The sequence below is a fragment of the Chamaea fasciata genome, unplaced genomic scaffold (genome assembly GCF_029207755.1).
Source record: "Chamaea fasciata isolate MVZ Bird 193981 ecotype frontalis unplaced genomic scaffold, bChaFas1.0.hap1 SCAF_3, whole genome shotgun sequence".
Lineage (NCBI taxonomy): Eukaryota > Metazoa > Chordata > Aves > Passeriformes > Sylviidae > Chamaea > Chamaea fasciata.
The window spans coordinates 1,128,097-1,150,185 of NW_027094088.1; the positions used below are offsets into that span (position 1 = coordinate 1,128,097).

Sequence of the window (22,089 nt, forward strand, 5' to 3'; positions counted from 1 at the left end):
AGGATTTGTTTTGTGTCCCTGCTGTGTGCAGAGCTGAGTGACACTGACTGTGAGCTCAGAGCTGCACCCCTGGGCAGCGCAGAGACTGAAAATATGAAAGCTCAAACTGAAGGCATCAGTTCCCCACAGAGACAGCGCCGTGCTCAAAAGCGGAGAGCTGGCACTCCTGCCCCCAGCCTGCTCCATGTGGGCTCCTAGCAGCTCACCCATGACGGCAGTCTCAGACCAGTCAAGTGAGCCTGGCAACGCGCACAAGCCTTGAGCCGGAGCTCACAAAATGCTTGGTCCTCATCAAGACAGCAGCCTCTGCACAGGACATCTCACGGAGCGTTCTGACAGGCATGTGCCTCTGGGGCAGCCTTTCCTTCTCATTGCACTTGAATGCCTTCCCACTACTCGCAGCCGAATCTCAAGGAAACGGCAGCGAACATCTCAATTAAAAAAACCCCAGAGATTATAACCGAAAAGCCGCGTTTTCCTTCCGTGAGATCTAACTCGACCTGCTCGTTGTTATCAAGCAAACAGCAGCAAATTCATTTCTGCATATGTCCCTGCCATATGGGGGGACCAAAACCGTGAGAAACCGCTTCTATTTCGACAGCAGCCCTTCTTTGTTTCTCTTTCTGTATCTCACAGGGTGGGATCATGAAACCACTGACCAACCTGCACCCTTAAAAGCCTTTCAATAAATCCCTACTTTATTCTCTGGCACTGTCTGGTCTCTGTTTCAGGTCAGCCTTCCCAAGGATTCAAACCGAATTTTGGTCTCTCTCGGTGCCAAAGCAGCAGGGCTCTTGGAGTCCTGGGAGTCAACAAGAAATTTCATTTTCCCCGAAAATACACTGAGCGAAGGATGCCCTGAGGTTTTAGCTCTTGGCCCAGCAGAGGAAAGCAGAGAAGAGCGGTACCACCAGCAAATGGTGAGTTCCAAGGGCGGAAACAACCACTGGACACGGCAGACTTCACTGCAGTGATGGCAACTAAGGATACACAGGCTCGAGAACTGTAGTTTGGAACAGAACACCCCCAAAAGGGGGGATTTATTCGTTTTATTCGCATTTATTTAGGTTTTTTTTTTGTGCTAGCTGTTATTGTGTGGGGGCACTACTGGGCTTATCTAACCAGTGCTGGTGCATTCCCAGCAGGAGCTGATCCTGCAGGCAGCACCAGGCTGGACGCACATGCACCACTGCACATCCCACTGCATCCCACAGGGCGCCAGGGATGCTTTAAATCCTGATTTATATCCCAGGAAAGCGCAGCTCATTTATTCATTTGTGGCATCTGGGGACGAGATGCCCGAGAGACACCCGTGCTCTCCGCAGGGAGCCTGCAAGAGCGGCATTTCACCTGTGCAGGTGAACTCACGGCACATTTTAAGGCAGGGTGACCCGTGCTCTGAGGGCAGGGCACAAGTCTAACCCCGAGATCATCACACAGAAGACGAGCAGAGGAAGCTGGAATGTCAGGACAGAGAGAAGGCTGAGCTAGAAACGGGGGTGACGATGAAAGACAAGAGGTCTGTGTGGGAGGAAGGGGAACACAACCTCAGGGCAGGATTAGGGGGAGGGAGGAGACCCCTGCTGCCTTGTGTGAGAGCCCCAGTGCCGCCAGCCCTGGGCAGCCTGGCTACCCCTGTCCCCCAGCTCCCACTGCTGCCTGCCTCGCGAGCCACGGCCGAGCACGTGCTGCTCCAAACGCAGCGCAGGGAACGGGCGAGGACAAACCTGAGAAGAAAGGCACATCTGCCAGACATGCCCGAGCACAAGGCTGGGAAGGAGAAGGAGCTGTCTCCAAAGGAGCACAGTGGTATCTGCATGCAGGCTCACCCTCCCCAGCTGCAGGAGCAGCCGTCCCCGCTCTTTCATGTGCATGCGCCGCATCCTCGGTAGGAATCTGGTGCAAATATTTGTTGGATCTCCTCTCCACAATCTCAACAGAAGTAACCCAGGGGTTTAGCTGCCGGGGAAAACTCTTCGGGTTTATCTGCAGCCTTTTGTACTCCTCTAGACTTCAAAGATGCGCTGCCTTTGCAGCTGGGATTTTTGAGATTTGAAAAGAGCTCCTTCGCTGAAAAGAGCAGCCGTGGAGCCTCCCGACAGGAGCAGTGGCCAGGGGATTAGCCACCAGACAGGTGGAAAATGGCTTTTTGGGGTTGTACTGGACAGACTTATGGTGTCTGAACCTGGTGCATTAGCTGAAGCCACCCCGACATTTGTTTTAGGTTCCCTAAGTGGTAAATTTGCATCCCTGAAAGCAAGCAAAGCAAAAAAGCATCAGCATAACATTCGCCTGAGCCCTATATTTTTCTTCAACTATCCTCTAACAAGAAATTCTACAATACCGCTGATCTCCAAGCCCGAAGCCCACCATCTTCTGCAGGCAAAGCTCAAGACCCCCCGCTCCAAGGCATTTTCAGCCCCAGCTGTGGCTCAGCTGGCTCTCCCCTGCCTGGCTGCAGCCACCCTTACAGCTCTTCTGGCATCAGAAGGAGGAGCTGTCCTCCCTTCACCTGGCAGGAGCGGCTCCCCAGGCCTCCGTGCCCACATCTCCAAGGCAAAGGCACACTCCTGTACCCTGCCAGCACATCCCCCTTCCTCCACTTGGCAGAGCCAGGCCTTTTAACAGGATAATGAGCAGAAAGAAGTACAAGCCCTGAAAAAGGCATCTCTGATGGGAGCATTTCAAAAGGCAGCCAGTTTCCAGAAGGCAAGAACCATTCTCCGCATCAATTATCTACAGAGATGCGAGAGACTGGATGACAATGAGAAATTAGATAATAAAGGCTCCGATTTAACTCATTAAGTTATGGCTCCAGGTACGTGTAGTCCCAGTGCATGCCAAATTTTATTTATGTCTGCGTTGCAACCACCTCTGGAGAGCATCGCTACGAGGCACACGGCGACCGAGGAAGAAACTGAAGGTAATTTTGTTCTGCAGCTCCAGAAATGTGAGCCGTTTCCACGGGCACAGCACGCGAACAGAACCTCTGGATGGAGCCTGGGGCAGTGTGACTGAAGCCCCACAGCAGGACCATGCCCAGGGCCCTCCCAGCGCTGTAAATCTCTGCAGGGTCGCTCGGCCTCAGTGTGGCAATGCAGGTTGCTGCCATCGGGGCCTGAAGGAGGCAAAAGTGATGTTTTCTTTCGTACCAGGTGTTTACTCGAAGATACAAGCCAACAAAACCTCTCCATCTGTATGTTTTTTCCTCCGCCTCCAGCTTTTTTAATGAAAAGCAGGTATGCTTCTGGGGAGCTTCCAGCTTTCCTCACTTTCACTGAGAGGAGAAAATGCAGATTTCCTCGCGGGGGAAATCCTCAACCTGACATTTCCTCGGTTTCTGCTGCTGCAGGAATGACAACCAACAAGCACACACAACCTCTGTCCCACAGGGAGCTAAACCAAATGATCTTTATAGGCCATCCCCAGCAGCTTTGGCTAATATTACATTTGCAGTTTAGACCAATTTGGGACGAAGCCTTTCTCTACAGCCTTTTCTGTTATAAACCATGGCCTCCATCTCAACCAAACCCAGCAGAGAAGAAGAAGAAATGAATGAAGAAAACCTGCCTCCAATATCACGGTCACCCAGGCTGCTTGGACACGCCAGCGGGTCCCCAGGAGACACATTTCAGTGGCTCTGGGAGCGTGTCCCTGAGGGAAGAGCTTCCCCTTACGGTGCCCTCCAGCCTCCTAAGGGTTTAAACTCAGCCAGTTAGTCCCAGCTTTGTTACAGGTGTGACACCAACTGCTCCGTCCCAGATCCCTCTGTGCCTGCGGCAGATTCCCACCACCGTGCTGCATTAATGACACGCTGCTCTTTTTCTGTGCTGGAAGTCATTAGTGCACCGGTGCTGGGGAGAAAACTGCTGCCAAACCCAGGCCCCTGCTCGTAATAATAGCTGGTGCAAAGAGAGCATCATTTCACTTCGCTTTTAATGACCCAAATGCGAGGCCTAAAGCTACCCGTGTTCAAATGCGTTAGCTGAGCTCACCAGCTCTCCTCTAATTAGTCCACGAGTCTCAGCTCAGGAAGAAATAAATGAATAAAGCTTATGGCGCCAATCAAAGGGTGCTGCACCCAGCCAGGGCTGGAGGGCAGGCACTGGAGGTCACCGTCACCTTGAGCTCCAGGTCCAAAACTGGCAACGTGGCTTTGCCACCTCCACCTGCTCCTCTGCAGGGTTTCCCACCACGTAACTGGGGTGCTAGAAGCAAATCCCTGCTTGCAAAGAGCTGTTGCACAAGCTGCCTGACAACATATTCCTTCCCAATGCTTGGGCTTTCGTATGGGAGGAGCTGAGGCGCTGAAGCGTTGTTGCTTCACCTTCTGTCGTAGTTGCTGTTAGCAAACAAAGTGTTTCTCCAAACACTTTGGCCTGAAATGCTCCCCCCCCCCCCCCCCCGCTTAACTTTTCAGAGTCAGTGGGGGGAAAGTTTGGTTCAAAATGCAAAATGAATCTTCTGCGAAGCAAGAGAACCTTAAAAAAAATAACCAAACCACAAACCTGTATCTAGATCTAGATCTAGATCTAGATCTACATATCTATCTATATCTGACAGCCCCAAACTTCAATGACTTTCTTTAGACTCCCAAATTGGTTTATTCAGGTTGCGGGTTTCCTGAAAGGTAAATCTCTCTTCCCTAAATAATAACGCTCAGGCAGATCAGTGCATTTTCCCTCGTGTACAGGAAAGGAATTTTAAACCTCTGCTCTAGCTGGGAGGGAAGACATTAACACAATATTAAATATGGAGCTCTCCACGTTATCCTTTTTCTTTCCTGTCTCACATGCACTGCCCTGGCACCAAAACGCTGATGAATAGCAGGAAAAATTCTGATCAATTTAGCTCTTCCTTTCCCAGACAAGTGATTTTTCTTGGCAAGGCTAGAAGTATTCTCTGTTCCTCATTGCTTTTACCTCTGATGCCTGGTGCCAAGCCAGGGTTCTCCCTGCAAACACACTGAACGTGAAACTTGACGGCTTTTTCAAAGGACCTGCTGCCAGCCTGAGCAGCACAGCCTTGCTCCAAGGTCTGCAGGCACAGGGGGGCTCTGAGGAGGACCCGAGCACTTTGCAGCCCTCAAGTGCTCAGCAGCAGCTCAGAGGAGGCATGCACACAAACCATAGTGATTCTGGCCCCTCTTTCACTTCTTCCTTCCACTCCTTTTCCAATGGTTCGTATTTTACCTTAGGGTGCGTTTCCCTGGATATCCTGACACCTGCTCTAACTGCTGGGGCACAGGCAGGTGCAGCCCTCAGGCACACGTGCCCCTGGAGGCATTTCCATCCCTTTTGGATGATGCAGCTGCTGCCTGAGTTGTTGGAACCCCAGAAACTTAGATTTTAAGGTTTTAATATATAATAATACACAAATAAAGCAAAAGGGAGGATTTAGGGCAGAGGCTGAGTCCTTCCTTTTCACCTTCTTCTCCATGGCTCTGGGTGGGATTTTGTAACTGGGTAGGAAAATCCACATTGCGGGCCACGGGTGGTTGGTTATTGGGTTAAAAGTACAAATAATTGAGGTGTCACCTCGTAATTGGACAATTAGTGCTTAAAAGACCTTGGAAGGAGTTGGAGACAGAGCCATTTTTCACTTTGTTAGCCAGAACTCACAACTTGTGAGACTGTAACAGAGATAAGAATTAAGAAACATCTGAGTCCAGACAGGAAGACACAAAGGCAATGGAGGGCTCCTCTCCCAGCCCTGCCAAGGCTCTGCCTCACAGCTGGCAGCTAAGAGCTTCTCAGCATCTCCCCTCAAAATGCACTCACTCCTTCAGCGGCGTAATGAGCTCCCCAGGTCCAGCCTTTTACCGGCTCCCCACAAATCACTGACAGGACGGGCTGCTGCTTTGGTTCATTAGCGAGGGTTTGGTGGAAACGTGTTTGTGTGTTTGCAAGACACCGACGTGCTCGTCCGCACTGATGTAGGAATGCTGGAACTGAGAAGCAACTTCAGCCTTCCCCCTTTCCTTCCAGCTCTAGAGGACATTTGGCAACTGGGAGCAATCCTTCTCCCAGACCACGGCAACTTCTTCCCTGGCACGCCAAGACGGGGCACACGAGGTGTTAGTCAGCATTCTCCTCAACACCACAGCTCTCGGAGCCCTGGGAGTCAACAAGAAATTTAATTTCCACCCAAAACACACTGAGTGGAGGATGCCCTGAGGTTTTTAGCTCTTGGCACAGCAGAGGAGCACGTCACCAGAAAGGCTCAGACAAATAAAAATGAGTGCATGAGCATCACTTTGGGGGGTCTTGTAACATTTTCAAGTGGCTGCATCACCGGGGAAGGAAGCTGTTTGTGACAGCATCACAGATGTGGCTCACGGGCTTTGCACACTGGAAGGAGAGAGATTCTTCACGAGCAGAACGTGGGGGCAAAGGCCAGGCACAGGATTGTTAAGGAATCCCTGCTGTCTGAGCATCCAGGAGTCACAGCTGCACCACCCAAGGCTTTCCAGGCATTTCCCCCACCCCGGGCACATCCTGCAGCTCCCACTGCAGCTGCACGAGGAGACACCTGCTCTAGGTGTGTTCCTCCACAAGACCAGGCTGCAGGAAAAGGAGCCCCAGGCTTTCACCTGTGCTTTTCAGAAGGCAGAAGCTCTCTGGCGCTTTCCATTTACAAATTCAAACAGGAACCACTTCCTCTGGCAGCCGGGGCTGAGCCAAAAGCCTTCCTTAAGGGTCTGAAGGTGCCGCAGAAGAGGAATTTTGGATAACTCGAGGCTGGTTCTGCAGCTCTGACCTGTCGGATGACATGAATCCATCCAAGCTTTCCCTCGTGGTGATCCTGCGCTAGCACAGTCCAGGGAGCTGCCTCAGCTGGCACAGCTGGACAAGGGGTGTCTGAGCACAAGGCAGGCACGCCACAGGGAAACCACACTGCCCTCCTGGCCTGAAGAGGGACGGGTGAAAGGATCAGCGGCTGCTAAAGCGGCTGCTTTAGCGTAGGAAAAATATTCGTAGGAAAATAACCCGAGATGACTTTGCAGGATTTGGGGAGCGAAGGGGAACACTGGCATGGTGCTCCCTGGAGGTTCTGGGATACCCCTGGCTGGCAGGCACAGGGCCAGGAGGTTTTTCTGTGAGAAAAGGGCACCAAGGTTGTTTCTCAGACCAACCCTCTCTGACTTCCCCTGCGTTCTCAGGTTCGCCTCTTGCCTAGGCGCCTGCAATGCTCCTGCCCAGCTGCACGTAAGAGCAGAGCAATCTCCCTTTCTGTTCCCAAGAACTGGGTTCCCATTACCTGCTCTAGGAGAGGGAGGACAATAAGGAGGTGCTGGTCCAAGGGAATGTTCCTAGCTCTTCGCTTCAGGTGCGTTTCCCAGGTCAAGTCTGACAAGCAGAGCCCCCAGCCTCCTGCTGCCTTCAGAGGTGTTCATTAGCACCTTTGTGAGAGGGCTTTCCAGGACTGCCAGCTCCCCGGGGGCTGAGACACGGTGTTTTAATTGTATATAATTAAACACCGCTCCCTTATCTGGATTGCAAAGTTTACTGTTGGGGCTCCAGTACCGATGCTCGCTTCCCCTCTAATTAGCTTCCTTAATCTGTGCAGCCTTGCTTCTTCCCCCAGGGGGACAGGGCTCTCCTGCAGGGACGCTTGGATTGCATCTAATTATTAGCAGAGGAGACAGGCACTGCCCCTGCCCCAGAGATCCCTGGAGAGCCAGGAGCCCAGAGTGGGTGGCCACAGGGAACTCGCGCAGGTTCCACGTGCGCATTAGGCCCTTCTGCTCCGTCTGTGGGTCGCTTTGCACGTTACCCCATGGCAGGTTTGTGGCACAAGAGCCTGCAGGACAAGGGGCGCACAGGATGAACACTTTGGCCCGGCCAGCACACAGCGAGAGGACAGAAAGAGCTCCCATCTGACCCAGGGATGTGTTAAAGGACACATTACACCTGATACCTTCAGTAAGTTTTTGGGCACTGCCTCCTGAGCTGTCTCCTGCTGTTGTCAGGATGGTTTCTATCCTCTTGGACACCCTCAGGATGGCATCTGTCTCATTCATTGCAAGAGCAGCGTGTGGTGAGCTCAGATGTGGCTCCGGTTGACACCCCCAGATTTGGTTGTTCTCCTCCCTCACTTGAATTTGTGTTTGTGGCTATTCCTACACGAGCACTTTACAGTGTCTTCTGTTCAGGCTGATCCCCATCTCTGTAAATCCCCACCCTACCTCTGGTAACACTTTCAGACTCTTATTCTCCTTCCCTCTGCAAGCTAAAGCACCATTTTTCTCTTTCCCATGCCCAGCAAGCTCCGTTTCAGGCCAAGCACCTAGTGAACACCTTTTCACCCCCATGCAGTGACACATTTCTCTTCCCAGGCAGATCAGACCCCATCACCCCAGTGGCCCATTTAGCCACGGCTTGCTGATGACAGCTCCGAAACAAGACAACATTAAAAGCCCTTCTGAAGCTCACTGATATGACAACGCTGCTTCTCCCTTCCCCAAAAGGCTGGCATAAAAGGAAATTAGGTTGGCTTGATAAGATTTGTTCTTGACAAATATATGCTGGCTGTTATTCATCTCCTTGTTATCTCCGAGGTACTTACAAATAACGTGTTGATTTATTCTAGGCTCTTTCAGGTACAAAAGCAGACCTAAGCTGGCTGAGCTGCCTTTGAAGGCAGCTCCTTGAGCTTGCCTGCACATGCACGGCAGCATGGTCCAGGGAACCTTCCAGAGGGACTGCTCAGAGCCCCATGCAGTGCCCTCACAGGAGGAGGTTGGGTTTCCTTGTGGGCTGAGGACAGGCACACTGTCACCTCTGTCCTACAGAGAGGCCCCACGATCACAGACACCACAGAGGGACCTGCTTCTTGGCAGAACCTGTTGTTCAGCTCCCTTCCCCTTTCCCCCTCTGCATTGCTAAGGCATGAATGTCCAGAATATCTCCTTCCCATCTAATTCTTGCCCAGCTTGTGCTCAGCCGGATTCTGACCCAAGCCTCCCACACTTCTCTGTTACAACCCTCCCTACTGAACTGACCCATTTGCAGATTTCTGTGTGAGTCTCGCTGAGTTCCAGGTCACCAGAGAGCTCACGAGTCAGGTAAATCTCCTGCTGCACTTCCCTCCTTATTCCCAGGACGATGTGTGCCTGGGGCATTGACACTGACTATATTCACGTTATTTTTGCCCTGTGCAGGGGTGATACCTCATTCCCCTAGGTTCTGTTACACACCGGAGGAAGAAAAATTTCAACAACCAAACCCAAAGTGTGAATGGAAATCTACTGAACCAAGCAAACACTTGGCTGCAGTGCCAGGTAAAACCTGCTCCCTACCTGCCTGAGCCAAAGGAACAGCTTTTGTTTCAGACCAAGCCTCCTCTTCTCAATGGAACCAGGGCGTCTCTGCAGCTCCATTCATCCCAGACTGCCTGCAGAGCTGGCTTTTTCTCCCCTCTGCCTTGTAGGCTGTGACAGGGCTGTGGATTTCTGTGAGAAGCCTGGGCTGCACCGTGGCGTTGCTGGGGGCCAGGGGAGGGCTGTGGCTGAGCACACACAGCTCCTTTGGAGCACAGTGGCCACAGTCTCCAGACAGGAGTGAGAGCTGCCTGCCCTCAGCCAAGGACACGCCAGGAGAACTCATCTGTCACAACACTGGTGCTCAGGATGCAGGAGAGGAGGTTTTTGGGGCCAGAGGATGGCCACACGAGCACTACAGAGATGGGAGGGCAAGTGCCAGGGAGAAGGCCAGGCAGGGGGGATGCTGAGAGCCTGCTTGGCAGTTTTTGGGGGCTGCTGAGTGCTCATGGATCCGTAGATTTCTACTCCAAATTGTTTGCAAAAACCACACATATAGCTATTTTGTTCTTTGGGATCACACGTACTGACAAATTAAACCAGGAGCGTGCAAGCACGTCTCAAAATAAGTTTCTTACTAGGAAGCAAGCAGCCAAGTTTGGAAAAGAACTCTGAGCAGATCAATCCTTTTTTTTTTTTTTTTTTTTGTCTTCATGCCCTTCTTCTGTCCCAGCCAGCGAGACAACAGCTTTGCCACCTGGTGACAGTGCATCTGGCCCTTGGGACAAGGGTCTCCTGCAGGCTGTGCTGGCCCTGCGCTTGAATCAGAGCCATATTGCACGACCCCAAAATAGCACAGAGTGTGACTCTACCGCACACCACTGCTTTACGGGGAGCAAATCACCAGAGGAATCACTCAAGCCCACCAAAGAAGCTTCCTGATAACAATGCCACTAAAATTTTAAAGAAAAGCTCTTGAAAAACTCCGAAGATAATACCTCTGCACCGGACTCCACTCAGCTGGACCCCGTCCCTGTCCCCATCTGAGCCATCTGCACTCAGGGGACCTTTCCCTGGAAAGGACTCTGCTCTCAGGGGGCAGGCAGATGCCATCAGCTCCATCGCTCCCCTTGCAGCACCCAGGTCACAGGGATCCAGCCACGCTCCTTGTCATTGCCTTGGTCCCCGCTGCCAGACACATCTGATTGTTGCTTTGATTGTGTAGGAAGCAGTCCAGACATTATGGAAATGGGACCATATAGGGACTGGGCAGAGGAGGCTCATGCTGGTCACCCTCTTACTTACACAGCAGTGGGAATATTTTCTCTCTTACACCAAGATATTTTTAAAACAGAGAATGCTGTTGCTGTTTGTTGTCACCCAGGATCCAGCATTGCCATTCTTGGAAGCCAGCACAGTGCCTCCAATGTCATTGTCAGAAACTCAATTAGCAGAGTTTTCTGATAGCTCCCAAGATGTCCCCAGGCTCTGTGGCATTTGGGACGTGCAGAGGACTGACCCTAACTCCAGGAGGAGCACAGACCAGGGACAGGAGCGCTGATTTTCCCCTTGCACACAGTGATGTGTTCACGTCCTTGCCAGCGGACACACGATTTTGTCCCTGATGTGGGCAGAGCCAGTGGAAAAGCCACATCCAGCCATGGAAGACCGTGCATCTGACAAGGGCAGGGCAACATCACGTCCCCCTGGGGGCAAAGAGCTGGCTGATCACCCTCATCCCCCCGCAGCGTGCAGGATGGTGCCTCCAGGCTCAGCCTCTCCCTCCGAGGAGGGGCTGCCTCCGGCTCAGTCTGCCAGGTCCAGCTTCTCCTCTCCGCCTGGCCTTGGATGGCAGCAGATGTCTCTGCGCCCATCTGCAGAGATGCTTGGATCCTGGCTGTGGTCAGCTGTCTGCTTTCTGTCCTGCCACTCTCCTTCTCACCCCACGGATCCAGCCCTGCCGCTGGAAGGATACCCAGTGCCATCCACTGAGTTCAAACTCCAAGGGCAAAGTGTCAGAGGAAAGAAATCTTACTCCCAAACGGCCAAACTTGAACTCCAGCTGCACTGGGATCCCGTGCACCAATGAATTCCCTCTCCCGGCTCGAGGATTTGGCACAGCCATGGATCCCGTGTGCGCACAGCTGGGAGAGGGATGGATGCCTGCTCTGCTGTAAAAAACCTGCTGGTGCCAATGCTGTGCTCAAGCACATGCCAGGGGAAGAAGGGTCTGCAAAAAGGGCTAGGATTTCTCCTACCCCCTCTCCTTGTCTGCCCATCAGGGAGCTGTGGAGCAGCGCCTCACTCCGAGATAAAACTTTCCTGCTCCAACGAGCTTTGCTCGTTGTTTTAATTTCTTAAAACAAGCCTAGATCCTGCATTTTGTGAATCACTACAATGCATTTAATAGGTAGCCTGTTCACAAAGGAGAGCAGCGGATGTGTACACAGGCCCTGATGAGGCTAATAACTACCTCTCAATGGCTTTCAGGGAGTTATTACACATTTAAGCTCCAAGCTCTCTTAATCAACCACAGAGATGCAGCTGGCAGCAGTAAATTGCCAACAACAGTTCATTACAAATAAGGAAACATTGGTTTTTCAAGGACAAAAAAAAAACCCAAAACAACCATGTCAGCTCCTCAGCAAACTCTTGTCCTCACCCTTCTCCCCCCCCGCCACTCACCCCTGGTGATGTGCTGGCACAACTTCCCTCGTCCAACGTCCAACGACACGACTTCACTGCCTAATCCTCCCCGCAGGGGACATCAGGCAATCGAGTTCCTGGATTTCCAGACTTATTTGGGCAAAAGGCACAGCCTGCATCCCGTGCTCACCCTCCCACTTGTCCCGCACACCGCGGTGAGGTGCCACAGGGGCACCCGCAGTGGCCTCACCCTGCAGAGCGGATCAAACCATGGGACACTTGGGGGCACAGCTGTGAGTTTGCCCTTCAGGGGCTTGAGACCTGCTGTGGTCCCAAAAACTCACTTGGGAATGAGTTTTTCAGTACCTGCCATGTGCTGGGCATGGGACAAAGGGGAAGGTCTGTGCTGCTTTTTATCTTCTTTTCTGCCAGAGTCGGGATTAAATGCTTGAGATGGAGTTTCGTGTTCCGACTCAGAGGTTTATTAATTCTTAATAATCTACGTTACAGTCTTACAAACCATGAGTCCTACAGCACTTTCAGCTAACAAATCAAAAATGGAGCCCTATCTCTCTCTCTACAAGGCCTTCTAAGGACAAACTGTCCAATTAAGAAATGACACCTCAATTATTTTGACTTTTAACCCAAGAACCAACCACCCGTGGCCCGCAATGTGGATTTTTCTATTCAGTTCCAAAACACCACCCAGAGCCATGGAGAAGAAGGTGAAAAAGAAGGACTCAGCCTCTGCCCTGAATCCTCCATCTTCCTTTATATATCTATTACTATCTTCTAAACCCTTGAACTCTGAGTTTCCTACCCTGTGCTGTCCCACCCTTCTATCCAAACCCCACAGCCACAATCCCAGAGCGGTCACTCAATTTTGGGAGCCTTTTCCACGGGCTCAGGTCCAATGCAGTGTTTGCTTGGGGGTCAGTGCCTGTGAGCACAGAAAGTCTGGAATTCCCAGTGTCCAGGGCTCCAACAGGTCTGTGACCATCACCTGGCCTTATCCTCCTAACAGAGCTGTGGTTGCCCAGGCAGCTGAGGCCAGAGCACAGCAGTTTAAGAGAGATGCCCGTGCCTGGGAGATATTAAGGCCAATATTTTAACAGCCTTCAGGAAAGACTAAACGTTGTTTGAACAAAGGGGAGAAAAAGAAAGGACAGCTGGCCCTGTTAGAGCTGTATCTTCCTCTCTGAAGAGGCCACAACCAGCTTTTGGCCTTCAGGAAGCAAAGAGATCGCACATTTCAAGCCCAGAGAACTTCTCCTGCTCTTCAGCTGCATCCTACTGCTCGTGCTGAAGGCTTTACTTTTTTTCCTCTGAAGCTGCAGGCCACAGAAGAAAAATGGATATTAGAGGGGTACCAGGGCTGAGTCAGGATATTATTTTTGCTGTTCCTTTAGAAATATCTGACCCAACTTCTTTTTGGAAAAGAAAAGGGGCACTTAAAAAAGCAGCACCGCTTGGTTCCCCTCCTGCCAGCGTCTCTATTTATTAACATTGACATTTTTAGAGGGCTCTTGGGAGGGAGCCTATATGGTTTCTGGGGACATTTTCCCAAAAAAAAAAAAAAAAAGGCAGAGGATGTAGCTGATGTTTGTGCCTCTGTTAGTATTCAGCTCCTAAATTTATTCTTCCAGAGAAATGCAAGAACTGACTCGGACGAGTCGAATTCAGTGGGCAAAGAGTGTCATTTCCTAAATCTGCAGCAGGCATGTTTTATAAAAACACCTAAAACCGTACACTATGAACAGCAAGATCAGTTGACATGAGCTTTTCCAAGCACTTACAGGTGTGACTGCCTAGGTGAAATATGAGTTCAATTGGTTGCCCACATGCACCATCTTCCCCACTGACACGAATGCAGTGAAATCTTTTCTTTTGGGGGGTGTGTGTGTGTGTGTGTGTGTGTGCAGACATCTGGAGCACAGATTGTGACAGACCTCTAGTCGCAGTGTTCCCCCGAGAAAAACTGTGGGTTTTGAACATGAAAGAACACTGTTTTCGAGGAGCTTTGCAGCCACATCTGGAAGAGGTGCTCCTGCTGATGCCTTGGGACAGAAAGGAGAAGAGCTGATGGGATATCAGACAGGGGAAGGATTGCTTCCTCCTCTAATATAGGAAGCTGGACTTCTTTTGAATTATTTAGCATTCAGTCAGGAGATAAAAATACACTGGCTGGATGAACCAGTGACCCCTTCTGTGATCACAATAGCTGTAGTAGATGGGAAGGGAGGGAGGGCAGGGAGGGCCTACAGCTGCACGTCCTCTCCACGTTCTCCTGCAGAGAGCTTTGACCATTAATCTGGAGATGCAAGGCAAGGCTGGGGCCACCTTGTTGAGGGTGGGCTCAGAGGGGAGGCTCTCTTACACTTGAAATCACAGCACCTACACTGGTGTCCCCTGTGCAGCTTCACTGAGACTGACCCCAGACCTCTTCCCGTGAAGCTTGCAGCAATGTGTCCTGCAAACCCCCTTTAAAAGCTGTTTCTTTCACTGGCTAGCACGCAGCCATTGAACACACCAGCTGTGCTCCAGGAAAAAGGAGCAGGAAAGCAGCACTCCAAGAGGCAGTGCTGGGTTAAATGTCCCACAGGACTACCAGCATCTTCTCCATTACACATTTTATTTTTTTTTTTTCCTGGTAGCATCAGAGGGAGATGTTTCTTGAAATGCACAGGAGCAGCGTGGCTGCAGCAGTTAAAACTGCTGTTTCGTGTACTCTGGGAATGGGGGGTCATCAACAGATTGCAACACGGGGAAGTCTCTCTGGACACTGCAAACAAACAACACGTTACGTAATTAGGCCTTTTGGGAACCGGAGGAAGGTCTCCAGAAGATCAGGGCCCTCCCAGCGCTTTCTAATTTTACTGGCACTTACCAGCAAGCCAGCCCTCTAATAACGGAGGCTTGTGCACGCTTTTCTCTCATCTTCACGTCTCCCTGTACTGCCCTACCTTTGTTCTTACTGCCCCAGAAAAACACATCCTACTCACTTTTATCACTGATTCATTCAAGGCGGAACTGAAGGGGTGCTGAAAACCTTTAGGAAGGGCAGCAAGGACAACCCTGGGCCATCAGAGCACGGGAAAGCCTGGGATTTTAGAACTTGATTGGATCCAAAGTGCTAGGGAGTTGCATTATTCTACATAACCATGGCTTAGCTGAAGCACCATCGAGCAATGACAGAGCAAAAAGTCTTTAGCTCCACCATCCACATGTTGTGCTGGTGTACCTTCTTTGTTGGAGCAAACTCTTCCAAGGGAAGAGTTTGGAACTCTCCCAACTCTTCTGCCTGGAAGCAGAGGCTCAGCATCAGGAGCACCCTGCAGGGTTTTCCTAAAACTTGAGTCCAGGGAAAACAGGGACCCGCAGGAAAACATCTGCCAGTCAGATTGTACCACCCAGCACCTGAGCGTGGACTGTAGCAGCTGAGTTTTAGATTTAAGACCTAGTTTAAGACCTCCTGTCTTTCAGGCACAGGGATAGATTGGAGTATGACTGGACAGATTGGAGTATTTCATTCTGTCAGTGTCCTGTCCCACCTGAATGGAGAAAACCCCTTGGCCAACATCTGCCCCTGCAGCCACCCAGGCTGTCCCCAGGCTGTGGACAGCTCTGAGGTTCCACCACCACTCACTGTGACCCCTGGGAGAGATTAAAGGCAACAGAGATACCAAAGGCAGATCTGCACAGAAAAAAAAGCACTCTGGGGCTTCCAAGAAAGCTGCTCTCCCCCGTTTCTTGCTTGCTGTGCACATTGTGGCAGCTGGCAAGAGGAGGAAGGAGGAGGCTCGTGGCCCTGGTGAGGGCACAGCAGCACAGATCCCGCAGGATGTGGGCAGCTGGCTCCCGCCACACCCCTTGGTTACTGGGCTGCTGGCAAAAGCCAGCAGTGAACAGCTCAGAGGAGGGAAGCAGAGGCAGGCAGGCACAGCAGTGCCGGGGGAACACCTCCCCTCATCACAGCCCCAGCACAACACAGGTGCTGGCTGAAGGACAGCACACAGATCCTGCCCACAGTGACGCATCCAAGGTCCCAGCCCCTCTGAGTGCTGGGTCTGGCCTGCCATGTAAACATGTCACATCCCATGCGAGCCGGGAACAAAGTCTAGCTGCCACTAGCCCAGTTTTGCCCGTGCTGAGCGACCTGGATAAAAAGCAAAGAGCCTTTGGGAGATATCCTTATAGCCTAGTTCATTGCATCTCAGCAGGCAACTCCCTGCTTCACCCAAAATGATTTACAAAAAAAAAAAGAAATTCAAATAACTGCGTTCCTCTCTACTCCATTTGTCATTCAGGAGTCAGGAGCCACGTGCTCTTGACCCGTGTTTGAGCAACATGCCTGTTGTGGCCTCCAGATGGTAGAGCTGTGAAGTTTTTGCCCAGTTTTTCCTGGGAAGTCAAAATCCCAACTGCTATAAATCCTGCCTGAGAACTACAAATCACCTTTTTTCCCCACTTCCAGCAGTTTTATGGAGAAGTTTCATTCTCCCTGTGCAGATACAGGTGACAGAACACAAGGGCCACCCCGGGCACTGGCCATGGTTTGTCTCAGCTCCTAGGAGACCAGTAGCACAATAAATAACGCCCAAGCCATAATTTAGCTCTCCCCTGACACACACGGCAGTGCCCTTTATCAGTTCCTTCCTCCAGTCCTGTGCAGGGTTTCTGCGCTACAGAGCTCAGTCCCTGTTGGCTGCAAACACAGAATTCACTGCAGGGAGAGCCCCAGGCTGGAGCAACACAGCTCCCAACCCCTACTCCTCCCAGAGCACCAGCTGGGCAAGGAAATGTCTGAGTGGCCTACCCAGGGATAGATGTTTTCCACCATGATTTACCCAGCAAATTTATGTTCTCCACATAATGTAGTAAGGCTGCAGCACTAATAACTTCCCCGCCACCCAAACAGCAACACTCGGGAGTAGCCTCCAACAGCGTTCAGACTCCTATTTTTTTATTTGCAAGCAAGCTGAATGGGGCTGCAGTTCCATCCTAACCATGAGGCTTCTTCCCTGCACGACAACACTTTTTCAAGATGTGTATCGGAACAGTGACCCAGAGCAGGAGGAGGTGAAGCAACCTTCACCAAAGCCCTGAGCAGAGCATCAGTGGTTCAGGCTGTGACCCAGCACCAGGTGATCTGAGCTCCAGCAGGAAAGGGGAAGCAGGTACCACAATCCACACCTTCAGTCTAAGCCCTTTGCAGGACACGTCCCCGTGCCTGTGTGGTCACAGCCACCTGGGTTTTGTTCCCTGCTCCACTGCGGAGATGCCGGATCAGCCCCACCTCCCTGCTGCTGGGAGGCTGGAGCCCCCCTGGGCAGGCATCACTCTCCAGTCTGCTGCCAAGGCAGGGGTGAATTGTTTCAGGCTCCCCAAAGCACCTAAGACCATTCCCGGCTTATTGCAGTGCCCTGGCACCCAAACACCTCCAGAGCAGCTCTGGGAGCTGAGTACACCTCATTCCAGGAGAAGCAGAGACTGTAAAGAACAAACAAAACCTTGACTTACACTATCTCATCGTTCTGGAACTCCAGCTCCCCGCAGGTGTCCTCAAAGTCCTCTCCCCCGCCTTTGGCCGTGCCTTCGATGGTTTTGTAGGGCACAATAACATTTCCTCGCGCTCCAGAGGTTCTCAGCACCTTCACTTCCATGGTGCCCACGCTCTCGCTGATGTGCATCACCGGCTCCTCGAAGGTGAAGATGCCGGCGTGGTCGTCATCAAAGATGGTGACGGTGGCAGTGGAAGGTGACCCCAGGCAGGCCAGCGTCGAGGCCCGGCTGGCCTCGAGGACACCCTCATCCGAGGCCTCGGCGCTCACGCGGACGTTGCTGAGGTGCACCAGGAAGTTCTCATCCTCCTCAAAGATGTCGTCGTCGATGATGCCCACGCGGATCTCCTTCTGGGTCTCCCCGGGCTTGAAGACCACGGTGCCCTCGGTGAACTCGTAGTCGGAGCCGGCGTTGGCCGTGCCGTCCTCGGTGCGGAAGTCGACGCACACCGTGCGGGTCAGGTCCCCGCCGCGGCGCACCACGGTCAGCGCCACGGTGCCGCAGTTCTCCAGGCACTGGTAGGTGCCCTGCTCGAAGTAGAGCTTGCTGACGGGGTCGTTCTCGGCCGCCTCGCTGTTCACCTCGTGCATGCTGACGGCTTTGCGGGCCTGGTCGGCCGCGTGCCGCTTCAGGATGTTGCCGGCGCCGGTCATGAGGCGCGTGGCCTGGATGCGGTAGAAGGCCCTGCTCTTCTGCTGCTGGCTCAGCACCTGGTAGTTGGCCAGCTCGATGAGCTGCTCGATCTCCTTGTCCGGGTGCTTTTGTTTCAGCTCCTTCAGGATCCGGGCCATCTCCCTCCTGGCTTCCTCGTCGTCCTGGTCTTTCTCGTCCACCTCCAGCACCAGCGTGCCGTCCAGGAAGTTCTCCACGTGGGAGTTGGCCACCTTTCCGTCCATCTCGATGTCGGCCTTGGAGGAGGGCCGGTCGCCCTCGTGCTCGATGATCATCCCCCTCTGCTTGCCCGCCCGGTATTTCTTGTAGACGTACTTGTAAAACAAAAGCCTCCTGTCGGCTATCCAGGCAAACACCACGCAGATGGGGAAGAAGAAGAAGGTGAGCAAGCCCTCCCAGACCTCCACGATGCCGGGGGAAGACACGGACAAAATGATGTAAAGCCAAGTGTAGGCAAAGATGCTCCAGGCCGCCGTGACGAAGAACACCCTCAGGTGCTTGATCTTCCTGATCTCTCCGTCCGGCACCACGTAGACGCAGATGGCGATGATGACAAACATGTTGAAGGCAGCGCTGCCCACGATGGTGCTGGGCCCCAGGTCCCCGGCCGTGAAGCCGTGGCCGCACACCTCGATCACGGACAGGAGGATCTCGGGGGCCGACGAGCCCAGGGCCATCAGCGTCAGGTTGGAGACGGTCTCGTTCCAGATCCTCACCGTGGTCTTGCTGGTCTCGCCGTTGGGCTTCTTGATGGTTATCTCCCTCTCCTGGGAGGTGATGACTTCGATGGAGGACATGAAGCGGTCGGCTATGATGGACACGCCCAGGAACATGTACACCATGGCCACGAAATACACCGTGGCCCGAGCGATTTTGTCCCCGAACGAGGGGTTCTGGGGCTCCCAAATGGGCAGAATCACCCCCTTTTTGCAGATGTAGGAGCCAGCGCACTCCTCAGTGTCATTGGCGGGCAGCTCGCTGGGGCTCTCCCCGTGGGTGCCCTCCGCATGGCACAGCAGCACCAGCACCAGGCTCAGGAGGGGGAGGCTCACTGGGAACGGGTGTGAGCGGGTTATTCCCGACATGGCCGCTCCCACCAGACGGCTCCCAAACGTCCTCGACCTGCAGAGGCAAAAAGGAAAAGTTGCATTAAGTGAGGCCAACCAGAGGTAAGAGATTTTCCTCCCCAAAGGTATGGTCAGGTTATCCCGTTACTCAAGAAAATGCCCATTTTGTCATGATCAGCGATGTTTTCCACGCAGAAATCCTCTTGTTCAGTCGTCTGAACCAGGCTGGATTCAGATGGTACCAGTGAGCCAGCACCTACCCCCTTTAGCCACCGTGATGTCTCTTTCCCTTTGCTCAAAACCTATTTGTTCAATTGCATTTCCTTGCTCCTCTAATCTAATTAAAGCCCATCGTTCTGCTTCACAGCTGGCAGAAGTGTTTCCCATCTCAAAATTACGGCGCACTCACTGGAATTCAGGGTAAGAGCAGGAGAGGACAGGGAAATCTACTATCCCCTTCATCGTGCTTAAAAAGAAATATTTTTGTGCTTTTTAAATCACTCTAAGCTATGCATTTCACAGTCTTTTCTTGCTCACGGTCCTCCCAAGCATCTACTCCACAAGGTGAGCTTGAGCCCTGGCAAAACCTTACTCTTCACAGTCGCTTGGTCATAAGGTGCACCAGAAGGGCAGCCTGTAATTAATGATTTTGGAGCCATTCCTTCCACAGTGCATCGCTTTGCACCTTCCCAAGACTGGAAGGAGCCCCATGTGCATGGAAGCCTGGCTCTCTTGGCATGCTCCTGGAGGAAACGTGTCCCTGTGCTCTTTTCCCACTAGGTCAGCGTTGACGGCTTCCCCTTCAAGGGCCTTTCTCACTCCATTTACAGCATCAGTCATCAGGCATGACAGCCGTGCTTGCCCTTGTCCTGCCTCGGGATTTTCCAGCAATGGAGAGGAGCTGTTAAAGAGGTTTGCAGTTAGTTAACAGTGCATAAACCTACTGAACAGATGCCTTTAGTACAAAGAGATGCTTAGTGGGAAAAAAACAAAAAAAAGAAAACAGAACCTGAGCATGCTCAGTGCTACGTTCTCAAATTTACTAGCCAATAAAAGCCAGATCCCTAGTTATTAAAACTGTATATTTTCTCCTCAAGGAGAGCCTTTGCTGTACCACGCTCCTCCAACCCAAGTTAATTTAATGAAATGGTGCTTAAAAAATGTTTCTGTGAAGAGAGGAAAATGAGCACGAAGGCTGAGCTGATTTTCCTCAAAAAAACCAAACCCACTCCCCTGAAAGAACAAAGCAACCGAGCTCAGCCATGAAAGGTTTAAACTCCTCACTGGGGTAGGGGCTGCAGGAAGCAGTGGGTGCCGTCCCACACCCATGTTGTGGGACCTGCTCCACAAAGAGACACCGTCCTGGTGGATCAAAGCCTTCTCCTCCATTTGCTGTTATTTATGGATGCTGTAGTAACACAAGCATTGGTCTGGAAGAGCAATACTGAGAATTTATCAAGACGGTTTCACATAAATGGCATTTTCTCACCAGGAGCTGTTGGTCTGCCTCCAACCCCTCCACTCCCTGGTATTGTGATTGAGGAAAGAAAAACATACACAGCGGAGGAAGTGAGCAAATCACAGAGCTGGCTGATAAGGACAGATAAACTGAACAAGAAAAAGCCGAGTCTCTTGTAGGAAGACAGATTTGAAAGGAAGCTGTTTGCACTGGGAATCCTGCTAATGCTGCAAAAAAGCTCTCACTGCCCCCTGATCACAGTGCCTGGGTTCCTTCTCCTTCCCCAGGTGTGAGCTGTAGCCACCAAAGTGAAAAAAAAAAAATAAAATGCAGAGAGAAGCACCTTGTTGCAGGCCGCTCAGTGGATGGCTGATCTGAAACAGATGTGCATTCACGGTCACTGAAATTCAGCTGAAGCGTGAATTAGTCACCCAACATCTGCACTCCTGCGCCTCACACTGCTCCCAACCAAGCCGTGGAGACGTTTGATAAAGGGGCTGTCAAAACACAGGCTGACTTGGTACCTACTCTGTTTATCCCAGACAGCTCCTAAGTGTAGTTTTGTTTCCTTTTTAAATATGTAGGCTTGAAAAAAGAATCCACTGTGGGCATGAAATATTCCTCGGTTGCATGGTTCTTCACCCTCTCCTTGTAAAGGGTGGTGGTTTCTTCAGAAAACTCAAGAGCATCCACCTGTCCTTGTCCAGTTAATTTTTATCCCTGTGGCAAGTCCTATCCCTGCACATGTGCAATTATTCGGAGCAATCAGGCATTGTGAAATCCCCTTGGCAAGAAGGGAAAACAGATGGTTCTAGAAAAAAATGTTATGCTTTGGGTCACTGATTTAGGTCATGAAGAATAGGAGAATCCCATCACACTTTGGACCAAGTCTCCAGCCTTGAAAGGATTTGGGTACTGGAAGTCTCATTCAGAAAAAAGGGACGCCCACAAAATCAGATTAATAAGTAACTTGAACTTTATTTACCCTGTGCTTCCTCTTTCAAACATTCTAACATGTCGGGTTTTGCTTTGTTTGTTTGTTTGTTTGTTTGTTTGTTTGTTTGAAATCGAGTCCCTTACTACTTTAAACAGGAAGAAAAAAGGCCTAGAGGCTTGCATCTGAGCAATCCATATTTCTGGCATCCCCAACCGGCACTCCATGTACAAACAATATTTTTTTCCCCTCAGATGTCAGGAGGTAAGAGACGTGGGGCTTTTCTGGAGAGGGACAAGGAATGGCTGGAGCTTTGGAAGAGACATCCACCAGCCATGCCAATGTGCCTCCTTTGAGCAGCAGCGTCATCCCCCAGCTCTGCTGTGTTGTCATTTCGTGCTGTAGTCATCAAGCAAGGTTCACTCACCACGGCCAGCTTTCCTACTTGCACCTAAATTCACTACTTAAAGCTAAATTCCCAGTGAAG

At 51.7% G+C, this 22,089-nt stretch overlaps 1 protein-coding gene across 4 annotated transcripts in view; it reads right to left on the bottom strand.

The window, feature by feature from the left end:
* The window catches only part of SLC8A1 (solute carrier family 8 member A1), a 100,428-nt gene that overhangs the window by 69,408 nt on the left and 8,931 nt on the right, over window positions 1-22,089 (bottom strand). For all 4 annotated transcript variants that reach the window (XM_066177671.1, XM_066177670.1, XM_066177673.1 and 1 more), the window contains one exon: window positions 17,429-19,264. In XM_066177671.1, coding sequence (XP_066033768.1) covers window positions 17,429-19,227 — 1,799 coding nt within the window. In that variant the 5' untranslated portion in view covers window positions 19,228-19,264. The remainder of the gene's footprint in view (window positions 1-17,428; window positions 19,265-22,089) is intronic.